Source organism: Leopardus geoffroyi, chromosome A3 (genome assembly GCF_018350155.1).
Source record: "Leopardus geoffroyi isolate Oge1 chromosome A3, O.geoffroyi_Oge1_pat1.0, whole genome shotgun sequence".
NCBI classification, from domain to species: domain Eukaryota; kingdom Metazoa; phylum Chordata; class Mammalia; order Carnivora; family Felidae; genus Leopardus; species Leopardus geoffroyi.
In genome coordinates this window covers 109,503,696-109,520,937 of record NC_059336.1, presented here as the reverse complement: position 1 = coordinate 109,520,937, position 17,242 = coordinate 109,503,696, and the positions used below count along the sequence as shown (strand labels likewise).

Here is a 17,242-nt window from a genome sequence, read left to right as displayed (position 1 = left end):
TACACCCACTCGGGAAAACAGTATGGAGGTTCCCCAAAAAATTAAAAATAGAATTACTCTATGATCCACCAATTGTACTACTAGGTATCTATCCAAGGGATACAAGTGTGCTGTTTCAAAGGGGCACATGCACCCCTATATATGTAGCAGCACTATCAACAATAGCCAAAGTATGGAAAGAGCCCAAATATCCATTGACGGATGAATGGATAAAGAAGATATGGTATATATATACAATGGAGTATTACTCGGCAATCAAAAAGAATGATCTTTCCATTTGCAACTATGTGGATGGAACTAGAGAGTATTATGCTAAGCAAAATTAGTCAGAGAAAGACAAATATCATATGACTTCACTCATGTGAGGACTTTAAGACACAGAACAGATGAACATAAGGGAAGGGAAGCAAAAATAATATAAAAACAGGGAAGGGACAAAACATAAGAGACTCTTAAATGTAGATAACAAGCAGAGGGTTGTGGGAGGGGGAAATGGGCTAAATGGGTAAGGGGCATTAAGGAATCTACTCCTGAAATCATTGTTGTGCTATATCCTAACTTTTATGTAAATTTAAAAAATAATTAACTAACTAAAAAAAGAAATAAGCTGCTTATTCTCATACGTTGAAGCAAGTTTTATGAACAGGTTTTGGACAGAGCTGGGCAACTACTGGACGTAGAAGAAGGTGCAACCAAACAAAGTTTAATCAAAGTCTTCCTTTTAGAGAGACTTAAAAAATGCACTTAGTAGACTTGAAGAGTAGAGATGGAAATGATTGGACAAGAGAGAACCAGCAGAACCAGAACTCATCAATACCATGGGTGGCTCTCTAGGCTTTTCCAGGCTCTGGCTAGGATTGAACTTGACAGTGTCCTCCCATCTGTCGGCAGCCTTGCTGTTTCACTAGCAAGTTCTTGGCCAGATCCACACACTGTTCATCTACTCGGTCCTAAAGAATAAACACCCAGTTTGACTCTCCAGCCCAAGACACTTTATCCTAGGATCCTTCCCTTTTGGGTTTTGTAGAGTATATGCCCTTTACCAAAGATGTGAACTCCTCAGCCCCCTAAGTCTTAGATCCACCCAATAGTATCCATCTTTAAAATGCATGTATCCTTTGACTCAGCAATTCAACTTCCAGGAATCTCTTCTACAGACATAATCACACTTGTACACAAGTATACAGGAGAAAGTATTTCACTGATCATTATTGGTAACAGTAAAAAAAATGTCTAAATGTGTAATAAAGAATGCTTAATTTAATTACGGCATATGCGTAATATGAAATACACCTCTTAGGAACGAGGTGGATCTGTGTATGCAAACACAGAAATATGTCTGTGATATGTTGTGGGAAAAAAAGTTTTGGACCAATATACAGAAATGGTCCCATATTCATTTTTTTCCAAAGTGAATTTTTTTTTTTAACTTGTGTATGCTTGATAAAGGATCTGGTAAGATTCATGTCAAACTGTTGATAGTGGTTACCCCTGGGAGATGAGATTGAAATTGAAAATAAAGTCAGAACAAAGAAGCACTCACTTTTTAGTTTTGGAAATGTTCGTATCACTTGTATCTTGTAAAACATGCATATCTTTGTAAATTTTTTAAAGTAACCTTCTTGGGGCTCCTGGAGGAAGTTAAGCATCCAACTCTTGGTTTCGGCTCAGGTTGTGGGCTCACAGTTCATGGGTTCAAGCCTTACATTGGGCTTTGCAGTGACAGCATGGAGTCTGCTTGGGATTCTCTCTCTCCCTCTCTCTCTCTCTCTGCCCCTCCCCCTGCTGTCTCTTTCTCTCAAAATAAATAATAAACATTAAAAAAAAAAGTAACCTTCTTTGCTTGGGTTCTACGTCTCTCTGGGTTGGGTTCCAAGGTCAGATTGGGAGCTTATTTGCATTGGCCCTTAATACAGCAGCAGCTGACCGAAGATTAACTTAGGTTCTAAGAAGTGCTCTCTAGTAACAATGCTAGATGCCTGCAAGAATTCTTATTCACCAGAGATAAAGAAAGGGAGCTGATGCATAAAAGTTTAGTAAATGTGTGGGGTGCCTGGGTGGCTCAGTCGGTGAAGCATCCGACTTCAGCTCAGGTCATGATCTTGCGGTTTGTGAGTTCGAACCCCCGCACTGGACTCTGTGCTGACAGCTCAGAGCCTGGAGCCTGCTTTGGATTCTGTGTCTCCCTCTCTCTCTTGCTCCTCCCCTGCTCACACTCTCTCTCTCTGTCTCTCTCTCTCTCTCCCTCTCAAAAACAAATAAACATTAAAAAAAAGTTTAGTAGATGTGCATAAGAGTTTAGTAAAGTGCCTTCATAATACCCACTTACTAAAATTTGTAAGTAGGTCTGCTACTTGGACTAGTTGTTTCCCGGTTCTGTCTTTTCTTCAAAAATACTTGACGTGATGGACTTTAGATATTATTCAGCCCATGGGATGTGTTGAAATCATAAGAAATCAAATACTAATGTAGTGGAGGATGATGTTTGTCATGGGATACCTATCATCCTCTAATCGTCTCCTAAATAGACTAAATTGTATAGGACTTGTCTTGGGAGAATGTATCGCCAATTGTTTCTGTCCTCGAAAAGAAAAAAAGAGAAAGGATAGGTTATACAAAGGAATCCTGAAATCTTAAAGGATCTCATTGTTTCATAAGCTCTATGAGCATAATAATAATAATCTCATTTTTTAAAATGTTTGTTTATTTCTGAGACAGAGAGAGACAGAACATGAGTGTGGGAGGGGCAGAGAAAGAGGGAGACACAGAATCCGAAGCAGGCTCCAGGCTCCGAGCTGTCAGCACAGAGCCCGATGTGGGGCTCGAACCCACAAATTGTGAGATCATGACCTGAGCCGAAGTTGGATGCTTCACCGACTGAGTCACCCAGGCGCCCCAATAATAATCTCATTTTAATGGATAATATCAAAAGCTGTATTTCCACCATACTTGAATTGATCAAATGAGTCAGATGTAATACAACCAATCTAAATTTTTCAGACAACTTGGTTAATATTTGATTCTTTACTGGTTGTTATAATATTGCCCCATTTATTCTTTTTTCTGTTCTCTCTTAAAATCAGGTTGAAGAACTACACCCTGGTTTTTCTAAGTCCAATTACTTGTTCTTGGCCAAGGTAAGGAAGACCACTTGTTTTAAGATCACTTTGAATGCATTACATAAAAATGGGATTCCCTTTCACATTGTCGACTTTTCATTTCTAGTGTTACATCGATCTTGAACAAACAGATGATGCTGTGAAGTTTTGTAATTTGGCAGTATTGCTCCCTTGTGTTACCAAAGAGGTAAGTCCCAACAGGGACAGCGAAGGCTGTTATTTTCACCAGTACTTTTCTAGCGCCAGGTAGGAACAGCTGGCTTAGATGCCTCTGGGTTTTTCTCCCATACTAAAACATTTGGGATTTCACTGGGATTGAACATGTGCTGTGAAGTTTTTAGAATTGCTGTGGGTAACCCTTCACCAGCAGACTCCCTGCCTCTTTAAGGGACACACAAATCATGGGCTAGCAGTTAAAATATACTGATGCTTGTTAAGCATTAGACCGCAAGAAGACCGTCCAGGGGTCTGCCGTCTTCAGTCTCCTGCTCACAGTAGGGTGTGGTTATCCTCTACCGCGAAGAAGCTTAAAAATGATGCATTGACATTTTCTTGGTCTTTGAATGCCTACCGCTAACGAAGAAGAAACTATCCCGTTGCTTCTTGCCCTTTTATTCACTAATTCAGGATTCTGGATGTGCTCTGTTTTAGGAATTTCAGAGTTAATGGCCCAGTCTGTGTTGCTGTGAGCCGTATATTGGTATTGTAGGAATACAAGGAAATAGATCAGTGTTTTCCTGCTCCCTTCTCATACCGCCGCACATTACCGTCCTCTGAATCACAGCGGAAAGGAATGCCTCAGAAAGGAGCATCCTTTGTCTTCTCTGCGGAAGCAAAACCGGCTCCGATGGTGGTTGTGAACCTCAAATATAGACACACCCACAGCTCTCTAGCAGCTCACAGCCTGGGGGAGAATATAAGCCATATACCCAAGTAACTGTAGCCCAGGGTGGAAAGCCTGAAGCGCTCAGAGAGGTGCAAGTAACTGGTGATGGAAATAGTGGAAAGGGAGAAATTATTTTCACCTGGAAGAGATCCGGTAGCATCAGAGGTGGACTTTGAGAGTGTACGTAAGGTGGAGGTGAGAGTGAAGTGCCTTGCAGGCGGTGAACAAAGGCACAGAGGTGGAAAAGCGGAGATTTGTTTGCCTGGAGGGGGAGGGGCAGGGGTGTTCAGCGCAGTCCTGGGAAACAAGGAAGAAAGGGGGGAGCGTAAGAAGACCTGCCGGGAACTTCAGGGTTCAGGGATGCCTCCGTCTTTAAACAGGGCTGCTCAGGCCTCACTGGGCCTTGCTGGCAACCACCCGCGCAAGGTCTCGGACGGCTTACGTTTGGGGTTTCCTGTGGGGTTGATTGGCCTTCTCACTCCGATCCCTCACTTGGTCGAAGCGCACAACAGCCTAGGCTCAGGAGCGGCACTTCTCCGGAAGACACTTTGTGCAATTGTTTGGGCAGAAAACAGATTCTGTCCCTCTGGTTGCTTGCTCCATAGAGGTGGTGGGGACCCTACCATCTTTTCCACCTCTCCTGAATGATGTTTCAGGTTATATGCAGTCATTTAAAACTGAGGGTCTGTGCATTCTTTTTAGAATTTGAGATTAGCATACAGTATGATAGTGAGGCATAATACCTGGTTTCACGTGCAAATAGTTGTGTACGATATCCAGAGCTGTCACACAAGGGCTAAATATCAATGACCCCCCCCCCCAGGGTTTGGTCCTTGGTCCCTAAGTCTCCCCTCTCCTCCCCTCCGCTCTCCTCCCCTCCTCTCCTTTCCTCTCCTCTCTCCTCCATCCTGTCCCACAAACCTATGGTCCATGGCTTCGGATGCTATCTACCTGCCAGGAGTCCTCAAATTCGTATCTCTAGACCTCCATTCTGAGCCCTAAGACCTGAGTATCCAACTTCCTACTTGACATCTGTACCGAGATGTTTCGCAGACATCTCAAACTTAACTCGTCATTGGGCCTTTGGATCTGGTCTTTTCCAACTTCCTCTCTAGTAAATGGCACATCCGTCCATCAGTTGGGAATCATCTCCCTCAGCCCCCGACACAGACATCCACCCACTCACCAAGTCTCAGTCTTCCTCTTCTAAAGCATGCCTTGAGCTAGCCAACTGCCCTCTCACTCGACTGCTACCACTCCAAGCAGGAAACCACCCGAGTTCACCAGAACTACGACGTGCGAGCCTCCCACTGGTCTTTGGCTTTCTTCCTTCCACCAGGCCATTCTTGGCTCTCAGTAGCAGCAAAGGAACAGATTGAATAAACCTCAATATGTCACTTCTTACTTGAAACCTTTTGCTTTGGGGATAAAGTCCTAAATGTTTAGCATGTCCTTCAAGGCTCTGATCTCTGTTGCCCACTCCCCCCACCTCTGCACTATGCCTTTCCCTGCTTCACACCCTCGGGACCTGTTCTTGCCTCTTCCTGAAACACTCCCACCCAAGCCCTCCACTCCCTTCCCCTGCTTTATTCCTGCTCACCCTTCAGGCCTCACCATAAATGTCATTTCTTTAGGAAAGACTTCCTTGCCACTCCCAGGCAAGAAAGTACCTCGTACTTTTCCTTCACATCATCTAGCACGGTTTGTGGTTGTATAATTGTTTGTGTGATTCTTCCAGGAAAGTCACAGCTAAGTGTGGTTCATTCACCCCTGTATTCCCAGTGCCAACTACCATGCCTGGCATGTAATAAGCACCCATAAGTACTGATAGGAAAAATCAGAAGACTCATAGCATAAAAATAAAAAGCTGGGCACTGTGGAAATATTTAGGTAATAAGCAAAATAGCATTAATAAGTATTTCCTACATTACTTATTTTTCCAATGATGTTTCCATTTATATTTTCTAGGAGGTTTTGTTTTGTTTTGTTGTTTTGTTTCGAGTAGTAAATGTAATGTCAGGAATATCAATTTTTTTTTCAATTAGAAAATAGACTGAGGAGAGTTATCTGTAGTCCCCCTATCTCTGTAAGTTTTTCCAGATTGAAATATACCCACCCCATTAGTGATTTTGCTGACAAGTCTGTTCATTTCCAAAATGTCCAGCAGAGCCACTAATAACAGTGAAGGCAACCCAGCCATCAGTTTTCCCTCTGTCATGTGAACCTGCCTGACATACCTGCTTCTTTCTCGTGGCACTTGTAACCTCTTCCTGACATTGGAGGCGTTTGTGATGTCTTCTGCCCCTTCCAGGGAGCTCTGAGCTCACCACACTGCACTTGATATTGGGAGTGTCAGCCCTTGGGCTCTAGGGCCCAGATTCCTGCATGTGAGCAACTTTACATCCCCAGAACTTGAAACTACAGTATTTTATTATTCACGTGGCCTTTTCTTGACTCTAGGAAGGTCATCTCGGGTCCTGAGAAACGTTCCACTTTAAAAATTTTTTTTAAGTTTATTTACTTATTTTGAGAGAGACAGAGACAGCACAAATGGGGGAGGGGCAGACAGAGAGAGGGAGAGAGAGAAACCCAAGCAGGCTCTATGCTGTCAGCTTAGAGCCCGACGTGGGGCTCGAACCCACAAAACATGAGATCGTGATCTGAGCTGAAAATGGGAGTCAGACGCTCAACCGACTGAGCCACCCAGGAGCCCCAGAAACGTTGCACTTTTAAACTGAAAAAGGATTCCTGTGTCAAAGGCAGTGTGAGAATGCTTGATGAAGGAAATCATGACCACTCTGGCAGCCTGGGAGTTGTTTGCCTGGACAAAGTATCCAAGTTACTGACCTGGGGCAGGCTGCCAAAGTTCGGTGCAGGAAGCATTATGTAATCTTTTGCTTTACGGCGAGGGATGTGCTAATTTGGTAAAGAAAAAAACTGTTCTGAAATTGTTGTCACATTTTCACGTAACATTAATTGCTCTTCTAAGACAAACTCTTGTAGGATAGGAAATAAACTATACCGGGAACAGTGTCAGGAAGAGAAGGACTCCGGGAGTGTTCAATGTAAAGAACACGTCTTCCTGGCTAACAAGTTGTGTAGCTGGCTTTAAAGTTAACCTGTTGTTTAAAATCCTGGGCTGTTATTTCCATCCTGTTATATAAATGGAGAATCATCCCTCTCATTAGTAACCACTCTTAGTAATAAAATCCTAATCGTGCTTTTAATCTTCTGTCTTAATTAAGACCTCATATTTGATTTTTTTTAACATTTATTGTTGAGAGACAAAGACAGAGCATGAGCGGGGGAGGGGCAGAGAGAGGGAGACACAGAATCCGAAGCAGGCTCCAGGCTCCGAGCTGTCAGCACAGAGCCCGACACTGGGATCGAACCCATGATGATGACCTGAGCCGAAGTCAGAGGCTCAACCGACTGAGCCACCCAGGCGTCCCTCATATTTGATTTTTTTTTTTTAATTAAGAGATTGGTTTCTCAGATAAGTTTATAAGCTATAATTAGTCCACAGATGTTCAGCCTGCCTTCCAGCTAAGGGAATGCTACAGCTCAGAGTATGAGTAGGGTCAGTTACTGAAACCCAGCAATATTGCCCATGGTCTCATTTGTTAGAAATTCTTATTTGCCTGTTTATTTCTGGTTTGAACTTATTTTCTGGGCCTGGAGAATTCATTCTTCCTGGTGCATTTTAAAAGAAATTAGGGGTGCCTGGATGGCTCAGTTGGTTACGGGTCCAACTTTGGCTTAGGTCATGATCTCACAGTTCATGGGTTCAAGCCCCACATCGGGCTCTCTGCTATCAGCGTGGAGCCCGCTTTGGATCCTGTCTCCCTCTCTCTCTGTCCCTCCCCTGCTTGAGCTCTCTCTCTCTCTCAAAAATAAATATTTTGGGGAGCTCTTGGGTGATTCAGTCGGTTAAGCGTCCAACTTCGGCTCAGGTCATGATCTCACGGTTCATGAGTTTGAGCCCTGCGTCAGGCTCTGTGCTGACAGCTCAGAGCCTGGAGCCTGCTTTAGATTCTGCCTCTGTCTCTCTGCCCCTCCCCTACTTGCTCTCTGTCTCTCTGTCTCTCTCTCAAATATAAAAAATAAAACATAAAAAAATAAATATTTTTTAAAAAGGAAATGAATAAGGCCACTAAAGAAGGGACACACTTTTCCTACTCTCTGAAGAGACATTTTCATGAGTTGCAGGCAGGGACTATTAATCTGTTTACAACTCCCTATTTCCACTCTTTGGGTTCTAACCTTTTATTGGCAGTCCAAAATATATTACTTGTTAAGCTTTCTTGATCTATAATGGCCTTGCTTATATTTCTTAGGTTGATCTTAAAAACACCTTAAAGAAGTTTCTTAGACCTCTTTTTTTTTGATGTTTATTTTATTTATTTTGAGAGAGAGAGAAAGAGAGAATCCCAAGCAAGCTCCATGTTCTAGCAGAGCCCTACATGGGGCTCAATCTCACAACTGTGAGGTCATGACCTGAGCCCAAATCAGGAGTTGGATGCTTAACCAACTGAGCTACCCAGGCGTCGCTCTTAGACCTCCTTTAATAATATTCTTAAAGTAACTGGCGACACGGCATCAGTCTGGGATCAGTCATTCTTACCCAGCACTCAGTCTAGTCAGGTTGATGTTTGATAATCATCACGCACATGCCAGGAGTGTAACCATTTAATATAAGTAAGTCTCTCTCTTACTTATCCAAAGCCTTTGGCGGAGAGTATTGATATATTTTCCCTCATGTGCCTCTTTCTTGTGGCACTTGTAACCTCTTCCTGGCATGATAGTTACTTGTGACACGTCTTATGCCCCAGGGAGCCCTAAGCTCGTCACACTGCACTTGGTATTGACAGTGTCAGCCCTTGGGCTCCAGGGCCTAGATTCATGCATGTGAGCAGCCTTGTATCCCTGGAATTTGAAACTTCAGTGTTTTCAATGGAGAGAAAGCGTGCTGCTTCAGCAGAAAGGTTTGGATGGTGTGAATCTGGAGAAGGAAGGAGTACCCTGAATTCAAAACCACAACCTGAGTCCTTAGAAGATGACATTTGAGCAAATGTGGACAATATATCGAGTGCTTGAAACATAGTGAAGCCCTCAGAATTGATCAGATGCCTGGCAGTTGACATGCTATGAAGAAGAACGCTTACACGGAGGAGAGTATCACACCATGTGAGTGTAACCAATGCGGCAGAGACTTTATCTGGAGACCATCGTTGAAGGATCAGCATAGAATTCGTATGTAGAAAAATGAATAGACGAGTGGATGCAGGCAGGCCTTTCACATCCTCTCCTGTCCCCGTTAGTAGCTGAGATTTCACACTGGAGAGGAGCTCTTTGAGAATGGGGAAATACCCACAGCTCAAGTGATCCAGAATGTGTTAACTGGAAAGAAACCCTACCAATGTAACGAACGTGGCACGCGCTTCAGCCCGAGAGCTAACTTCTGTTCACAGCAGAGAATTCACACAGGAGGAAAACGCTTTGCCTATAATCAGAGCAGAAATGCCTCCAGTAACGACTCATCCTTGAAACAGCCTGAGTGAATTCACACGGCAGAGAAACTACACGAATGTCATCTATGTGGTAAAGCCCTTAGCTGATGTTCTAACCTTAGCCATCATGAGAATACACGCCGGAGCGAAACCCTATAAATGTAATGAATGGAGAAGAACCTTCAGCCTCAGCTTTAACCTTTATAGACACAAGAGTTCCCACAGGGGAGAAACTCTGTCACCTTCAGCCAAAGCTCAAGGCTTCAAATGCACAGAACACTGAGCAAACCAAGCAGGAAGGGAGCAAGTCTTTACCAGGAGGAGGAAGCCATTTGGGAAATACTAGATGATTCATGTTAGAGAAGCAATTCAATGAAATGAACATGAGAACCCCTTTCCTCGTAGAGCAACGTTGCAGGACATGTGAGGATTGTCACTGCATAGGACACTCTCAGTATCATGATGGAAGGAAAGACTTCCATGATCACATACACCTTAGTCAGCCTTAAAATGCTCACACTGGGAAGTCTCCCAGGCTTCAAGTCAAAGTAGAAATGCCTTTATCTACAATTTATATAAGAAAACTCAGACTGGAAAACGAAACTATCAAGAACCCTTTAGAACACAATTCAGTCTATAATTTAGACTTTTGGCAAATGACGTATCACTGAAAATAAACGTAGTAGAAAGATGTACCGTGATGCATTCTGGGAAATGTTGAATGCAGAATTTGTAAGCTGTAATAGGCAATAAGATAACCTCTCCTCAGTAGATTAATAAAAGTTGTTGGTAAAAAATCTAACGCATTGGTATTTGTCTTTAAAAAAATAATGAAACGTTATGCTGAGTATTGGGGCCATTTTTCCTTTATTACATCACTGTCGAAAGCTATCAGCCTCTATTCTTTTTGCAGCTCTCAACCTATTTCCAAAAACTTTGTTCAATCAGAAAACAACTTTTAGGGGCGCCTGGGTGGCGCAGTCGGTTAAGCGTCCGACTTCAGCCAGGTCACGATCTCGCGGTCCGTGAGTTCGAGCCCCGCGTCGGGCTCTGGGCTGATGGCTCAGAGCCTGGAGCCTGTTTCCGATTCTGTGTCTCCCTCTCTCTCTGCCCCTCCCCCATTCATGCTCTGTCTCTCTCTGTCCCAAAAATAAAAACGTTGAAAGAAAAATTAAAAAAAAAAAAAGAAATTGAATATCTAGAAGTTGGAGGACTCAAGAATGAGATCGGGGTTCCTGGCTTTAGAAACGGACCAGGGCAGATGGAGGTACCCTTTAAGGACCCGGGGAGCACTGGAGAGCCAGATTTGGTAGAGAAGGTGAGCTCAGTTATAGACATTTTGAGTTTGTGAGATTTTCAAATCCATAAACTGATTTTATATTTGCCACATAAATGATGTCTGAAGCCACAAGGTAGCAGAGGTCACCCAGTGAAGTTATATAGTGTTTGAAAGGCAGCAGGCAGAGGATCAGCTTTGAGAAAACAGCAGCATAATGGAAGGGGAGGAGGAAAAGGAAGCTCCAAGGGAGACCAGCAGAAGTGACCCCACGAGGCAGGGCCTCAGAAGCCAAAGGATGGTGGAAGTGGTCACCTCTGTCAGAAACCCTGGAGAAGTCAGGACTGGAATGAGCTGAGTTCAATGATGTCTGTGTCACTGGTGATCTTAACCCAGACTGTGGTCAGTGGAACGACAGCCGCAGAGACCGTGCAGAGCACTGAGACAACGTGGTCGGTGCTGGTAGACGCACTTCCAACAATTTGATGGGGAAGAGAGGAGAAGTGGTGCCAGAGGCGAGAAATCGTTGTGTTTTTTTTAGATGGGAAATAGGGGAGCATATTTAAATGACGAGAAGGTCCGCAAAGAAGGAAGGATTCAAGAACGACCAAGGAGCGAGGAGATAATTGGGAGAATAAGGGAGGCCCTGAGGAGCTCAGAAAGGCATCCAGAGCGCATCAGGGTTCTCTTTTTTTGTTGCCAACTCAATAGAAAAGCTGATGGGTTTGTGGACTTGGGGGTTTGTAGAGACCCAGGGCAGGTGCCACAGAGGGGGAAGGGGCTTTTGTCTTTTAGTTCAAAGGTCGCTGGATATAGAGTCTAAAGTGGGTAGAAAACAAGTCAAGGCAAAACAAACAAACAAAATAAGTCAAAGCAGGAGAAAGCTGGCAGAGAACAAGAAGGAAAGAAAATCTCCTAATAAATCTGTGGAAGTTGAAAAATTATTGTTAGAGTAATTGGATAAATGACACGAAAAGACGGGCAGTTGTGTTCAGAGGGCAGGACGCCTATTTCAGAGGTAGGGCAGTTGTAGGTCATGACACAGCCCAGGGTCTGCTCACCAGGGTGATGGGTGAGGGCATCGGAGGTGAGGAGGCTAACTCCAGGAAGGTGGGATCCACGGTCCATGGGGACTAGGATGTCTCCAACAGTGATGGCAGACCTTGGCATGGAGAGTGACCCAGGTGCCAAAGTCAAAAAACAAATGTAAAAGGAGAGTGACCAGGAGATTAACAGCTATAAGAAATGGCAGAGGACAATTATCCTCTACCCCCAAAATATATTCTCAGCAAATGCATTGCTGGTTATACAAAAATGACTTCAAAACAAGTCCCCTAACCGGAGTGCCAGGGAGCTCTGTAGACATGTGTGAGAAAAAGAGGAAAAGTGGGAGGTTGACTCAAGGAGGGTGGTATTGGGGGGAGCACCCAATGAGGGTTGATGGTGGGAAGGGCAGACATTTGGGGCAATAACAGAGGAAAGCGTGTTTGGGGGTAGCGGCGTTAGCTGGCGTTTTGGGCTAAAAAGCCTGCACATAACAAATAAATAAATGAAATGCTTGGATGGAAGCCCCGGGAACAAGGTACAACGGGAGGGGTGTTGTGTGCACGGGTGTGGCTGTGGGTGTGCGGTCAGCGCGTTCACTGCCAGTTGAATTGGGGTGGGGGGGTGGGGGTGCGCAAGGACACATATTGCCAAACTGTGATCTTAATTTTAAATCTTTCCTTCTGGTTTGTGCACGTTCATTCCTTTAGGCATCTAGTTGAAATGATTCTCTCGCTTATGTCATTATTCTGCAAGAAATTGATCCCTAAACATCGATTAATGGGAAATGTTACTGCTAATAGGTACCCTATTGAGGGACTTATCGGTGCCAGGCACTGAACTATCCCCAGGGTTACCAAGATAAACATATTTTTATATGTTATTTTAAATAATGCATTAATCCCCTAAATTCATTAATCATAGTTTCTCACAACCTTGAAAAAATACTGATTTGCTAGTAGGTAGACATCTGATTGACCAGACACTACATTATGATTAAAACTATTGAAGAACTTCCAGGTTTGTTTGTTTGTTTGTTTGTTTAATCTAACAGCCACTTCCAAATATTATGTTGTTCATTTGTTCTCATCTATTTGTTTTAATTTGTTACATCCCTTAAATTCTTTCTAATTAGGTACTCAATAAATGTTAAATGCAAAAGTGCACAGGAGTACCCTGCCATCTAAATTTATTGCCACTGTTTCTAACCTCCACTCTCGTTTTAAAGAAATAACAAGTGGAATATATTAGACCATGTAGAAAACATATTATATGGTTTTTCACCTTTAATATAAACTACTTGATGACGTCAGTGATGAAATGTATAGCTAGCCTGGATCTTGCAGTGGAATCTCTAATTTCTTCCAATCCTGCTGCTGAGGCTAGGACTTCTTCCACATCATACAGCTGAAGAAAAAAAAAAAAAAAAAACAATGTTACCATTAACACAGTGGTGAGGGCCAATACGTCAGCTTACACCGAAGGATCTCTTCTTCCGGTATCCCACCCCTCCAGACCTGGCGGGGGGAACAGCCTGGGAGTAGCTCTCTGCATTACACATGGTCTCGGAGATCTGAATCCTGCCTGGATCTCAGAAATCTGTAGTTTCCTTGTAATGGTCCCTCACAAAGTATCCCCTCGCTCAACCAAAGATTGTTTCAAAGTAGCTAGAGTAGCAGGATAAATGTGTGAAATTTCATTGTGTATTTGTATTTTCTTTATAGGATAAAGATGCACAGAAAGAAGTGAAAAAAATAAGCACTTCCTTGAAGAGGTAAATAAAAGAACTCACTCTTCAACAAATCAGATGTGGTCTACTAAACTTTGAACTAATCCAAGTGGCGTTTTTTATTATCCCTTTTTCTTTTCTGATGTAAGGGTAACGTGCTCAGATTTGAAGGTAAAACCATGCTTCTGCAGCATGCATTCCACTAGTATCACTGCGAAACTAATAATGTTACTTGGAGAAGTCGATTTCGCATAATGTCAGTACAAAATGATCTTTAAACACGTATGATTTCTATTTTTCCTACCAATAAACTATAGTCTTCAGAATATTTCTTTAAATAAAATGTTTAAATCAATTCAATAAAATGACCTCTAGTGAGTGTCTGATTAATGTTTCAGTGGAGACCTGGCAAAACAAAATTTCATTAATGCGAATGAAAAACGGAAAAAAATAGGCAGAGGTCATGAACACATTGTTGACAGAAGAGGAAAAACAAAAGAGTAAATGTATTGTAACCAGTAATCAGAAATGTGAATGAAATTACAGTAAGGTAATGTTTTAATATTAAATTAGCAAGGATTTTTTTTCTTTCAAGAAATATCCGGGGTGCCTGGGTGGCTCAGTCGGTTAAGCATCTGACTCTTGATTTCGCCTCAGGTCATGATCTCAACGGTTTGTGGGTTCAAGCCCTGCATCGGGCTCTGTACTGACAGTGCAGAGCCTGCTTGGGATTCTCTCTCTCCCTCTGTCTGCCCCTTCCCAGCTTGTGCTCTGGCTCGCTCTCTCTCTCTCTCTCTCTCTCTCAAAATAAATAAATAAAACATGAAAAATACTTTAAAAATATTCAATGCTGATAATGATGGCACGAGTTGGAACATTCCCATACACAGCTGGTAGAAGGGTATTTTGACACAAACACTTTACCAAATGTTTGTGTCAAAATACCCTTAAAAATGTCCTGAGCCTTCAAAATGTATTGATTCTTTAATCTTGTAATGTCATTTCCAGGAAATAGTCCTAAGGAGAAAAGGTATAATGATTTATGCACAAATGTTTATGACAGCATTATTTATTACAGTAGAACACTATGGCCAACAATAAGGAAGTGGTTAACCATATTGGAATATAACTACAGTAGGATATTATTTTGACGTTGAAAAAATTACAAAAATAGTGAATGCATAAGGCATCTTAAGTGCCAAGTAAGAGGCAAAATAGTGTATACATCTGATCTCAACTATATGAAAATGTGCCTTTGCACCAGAACTTCGCATGGGTCCCATTTCAGAAGACGATAAACTGCGTGTTAAAATTTCTCATGAAACATTGAAGAAGTCACTTGGTGTTCTGCTAGAGTTTTATCAGTTGTTCTGTCCATATAATTGGCAAGGTTACTTGTCTTTCTTACTAAATAATGAATGACCTACGTTGTAACATGAAAATCTCCATTGTGCCTAACAGTTGTCAAAAAGCTTTTCATTTGATAATATTTATGTAACTTTGAATGATAAAAAGCAGTGCTAACACCTGGACGGGACCATGGAGACCGTCCTCATTTCCCCAGTAAACAGTTTAAGCTCTGATGCATCAGTAGCACAGATGGGGGCAGGGAGCTGGGGACTGGCCAAGCCAGGACTGGGTTCCAGCTCCTGGAATCTCATGCCCTCTGCCGTCTTCTCCGAGCCCAGGGCTTTTTACATTTAACTGATTGGAGTCCAACATGTCTGTCGTAAATTAGGGGCCACGAGAACGGTAACACTTGCATGCTGTTAACCGTGGTTCTGCCTGTTTTAAGTGCTTTACCTATATCAAATCATTTAATCCTCAGCAGTCCAGAGAGAAGGAACTTTTGGTATTACCCTATTTACAGACCGGGGGGCTAAAGCATGAGATATTAAATACCATACTGAGTACAGGAGTACAGCATGAGGTTTGAACTTGGACAGTCTGTTCCAGTTCGTGCTATAGCCTGAACTTCTGGGCAACCCTGCCAGCAAAGGTGGGGTGGGATGTGGGGGTAAGAGGCAGGAGGTGGAAGGAAAGAAAGGGAAAAAGGAAAGGAAAGGAAGAAAGGGTATACAAAAAAAAAATGCTAAAGGTGAAGAAAAATCTTTCCTTGTATTTATTTTTTGGATACTGATACCCATTTTCTGGTTTCAAATAACTTTCCAACAACCTGTTGTATATCTTGCCTTATATTAAATCTGTTTTCATATCCCCACCTTCTCCTTTCCCAAGATAAGGAAAGAGGAAAAAAGGAGGTGGTGAAACCCATTTGAAATGACTTGTTACCGATCAAGTGATCGGTGTGTGTCCTGAGAGCCTCAGTATAGACTTTATGACCTATTTTGGGGTGTTTAACAAGAATGTGTTATTTCACAGTTAAAGACAATGTCACATTTTAGAACCAAGCATAGTTAATATCTTGATTGTTCCGTGACTTTTGCAGCTCTCAAACCAGTTATCTTGCTCTAGGTGCCTGAAGCCAAATCATAAGTTTTAAAAATAGCTGTCAGTTGAGGTACAAAAAATAGTATGTCAGTTGAGGTACAACTGACATACCAGAATATGCATATTTAAAGTGTATAGTTTGATGTCTTTTGACATATGTATCCCTGAAACCATCGCAAGATAGCAGATATTTCCATCACCCCAAAAGTTTCTTCCCACCTTTCTGCAGCCCCTCTCTCCTGACTGTCCCTGCACCTCCTGTCCCCAAACAACCACTGTCCTGCTTTCTGTCACGATAGATTGTGTTTTCTGGACTTTTATAAAAGTGGACTTGTACATTATGTTCTCTCTTTTGCTGCCTGATTTCTTTCACTCAACTAAATTATTTTGAGATCCGTCCATGTTGCAGTGTGTTCTGATAGTTCATTCCTTTTTTGCTGAGTGGCATTTTACTGCATGGATAGACCACAGTTCTTTCTCTCCACTCAACTGTTGATGAGCCTTTGGGGAGCGCCCAGTATTTGATTATCACAAACAAGGCTCTGAATATTCATATGAATTCTTTAAATGGACCTCTGCTTTCATTTCTCTTGGATAAATAGTAGAATGGCTGAATTATGTGGTGGATCTGTGTTTAGCATTTTAAAAAAAGCTGTCAAGCTGTTTTCCAAACTGGTTAGCCCATTTTACATTCCCACCAGCAATGAATGAGCTTTCTACCTCCTCCACCTTCTCAGCAGCACTTGGGATGGTCACTCTTCATAATCTGAGCTACTGCTCTAGATGTGTTGTGCTATCTAATTGGGGTTTTTATTACCCTAGTGACAAATTACACTGAGCATGTTTTCACGTGCGTATTTGCCATTCGTGTATCTTTTTTGGTGAAATGGCCCTTCCAATTGTTGGCCCATTGTTTTACTTGAGATCCTTGTTTTCTTCTTTATTGACTTTTAAGAGTTCTTCATATATTCTGAAAGATACAAATCCTTTATTAGATACGTAATTTGCCAATGTTTTCTCTCTCCCTGTGGCAGAGAGAATTCCCTTCATGTTAATTCCCTTAACGTGTCTTTGACAGGATAAAAGTTTTTCCTCTTGGTGAATCGATTTCTACCTTCACGTATGTTGTTTTTGGTCTAGTATCTAAACATCTGTGCTAGTCCAAGGTTATAAAATTTTCCCCCTATATTTTCTTCTAAAAATTGTATATTTGGGGTTTTGCACTGA

At 42.4% G+C, this 17,242-nt stretch overlaps 1 protein-coding gene across 5 annotated transcripts in view; it reads left to right on the top strand.

Annotated features, from left to right (window-relative positions):
* Positions 1–13,932, top strand: part of RMDN2 (regulator of microtubule dynamics 2) — a 78,510-nt gene extending 64,578 nt beyond the window's left edge. For all 5 annotated transcript variants that reach the window (XM_045447112.1, XM_045447111.1, XM_045447114.1 and 2 more), the window contains 3 exons: positions 3,084–3,137; positions 3,226–3,306; positions 13,560–13,932. In XM_045447112.1, the coding sequence (XP_045303068.1) occupies positions 3,084–3,137; positions 3,226–3,306; positions 13,560–13,613 (189 nt within the window). In that variant the 3' untranslated portion in view covers positions 13,614–13,932. The remainder of the gene's footprint in view (positions 1–3,083; positions 3,138–3,225; positions 3,307–13,559) is intronic.
* The last annotated feature ends 3,310 nt before the right edge of the window (positions 13,933–17,242 follow it).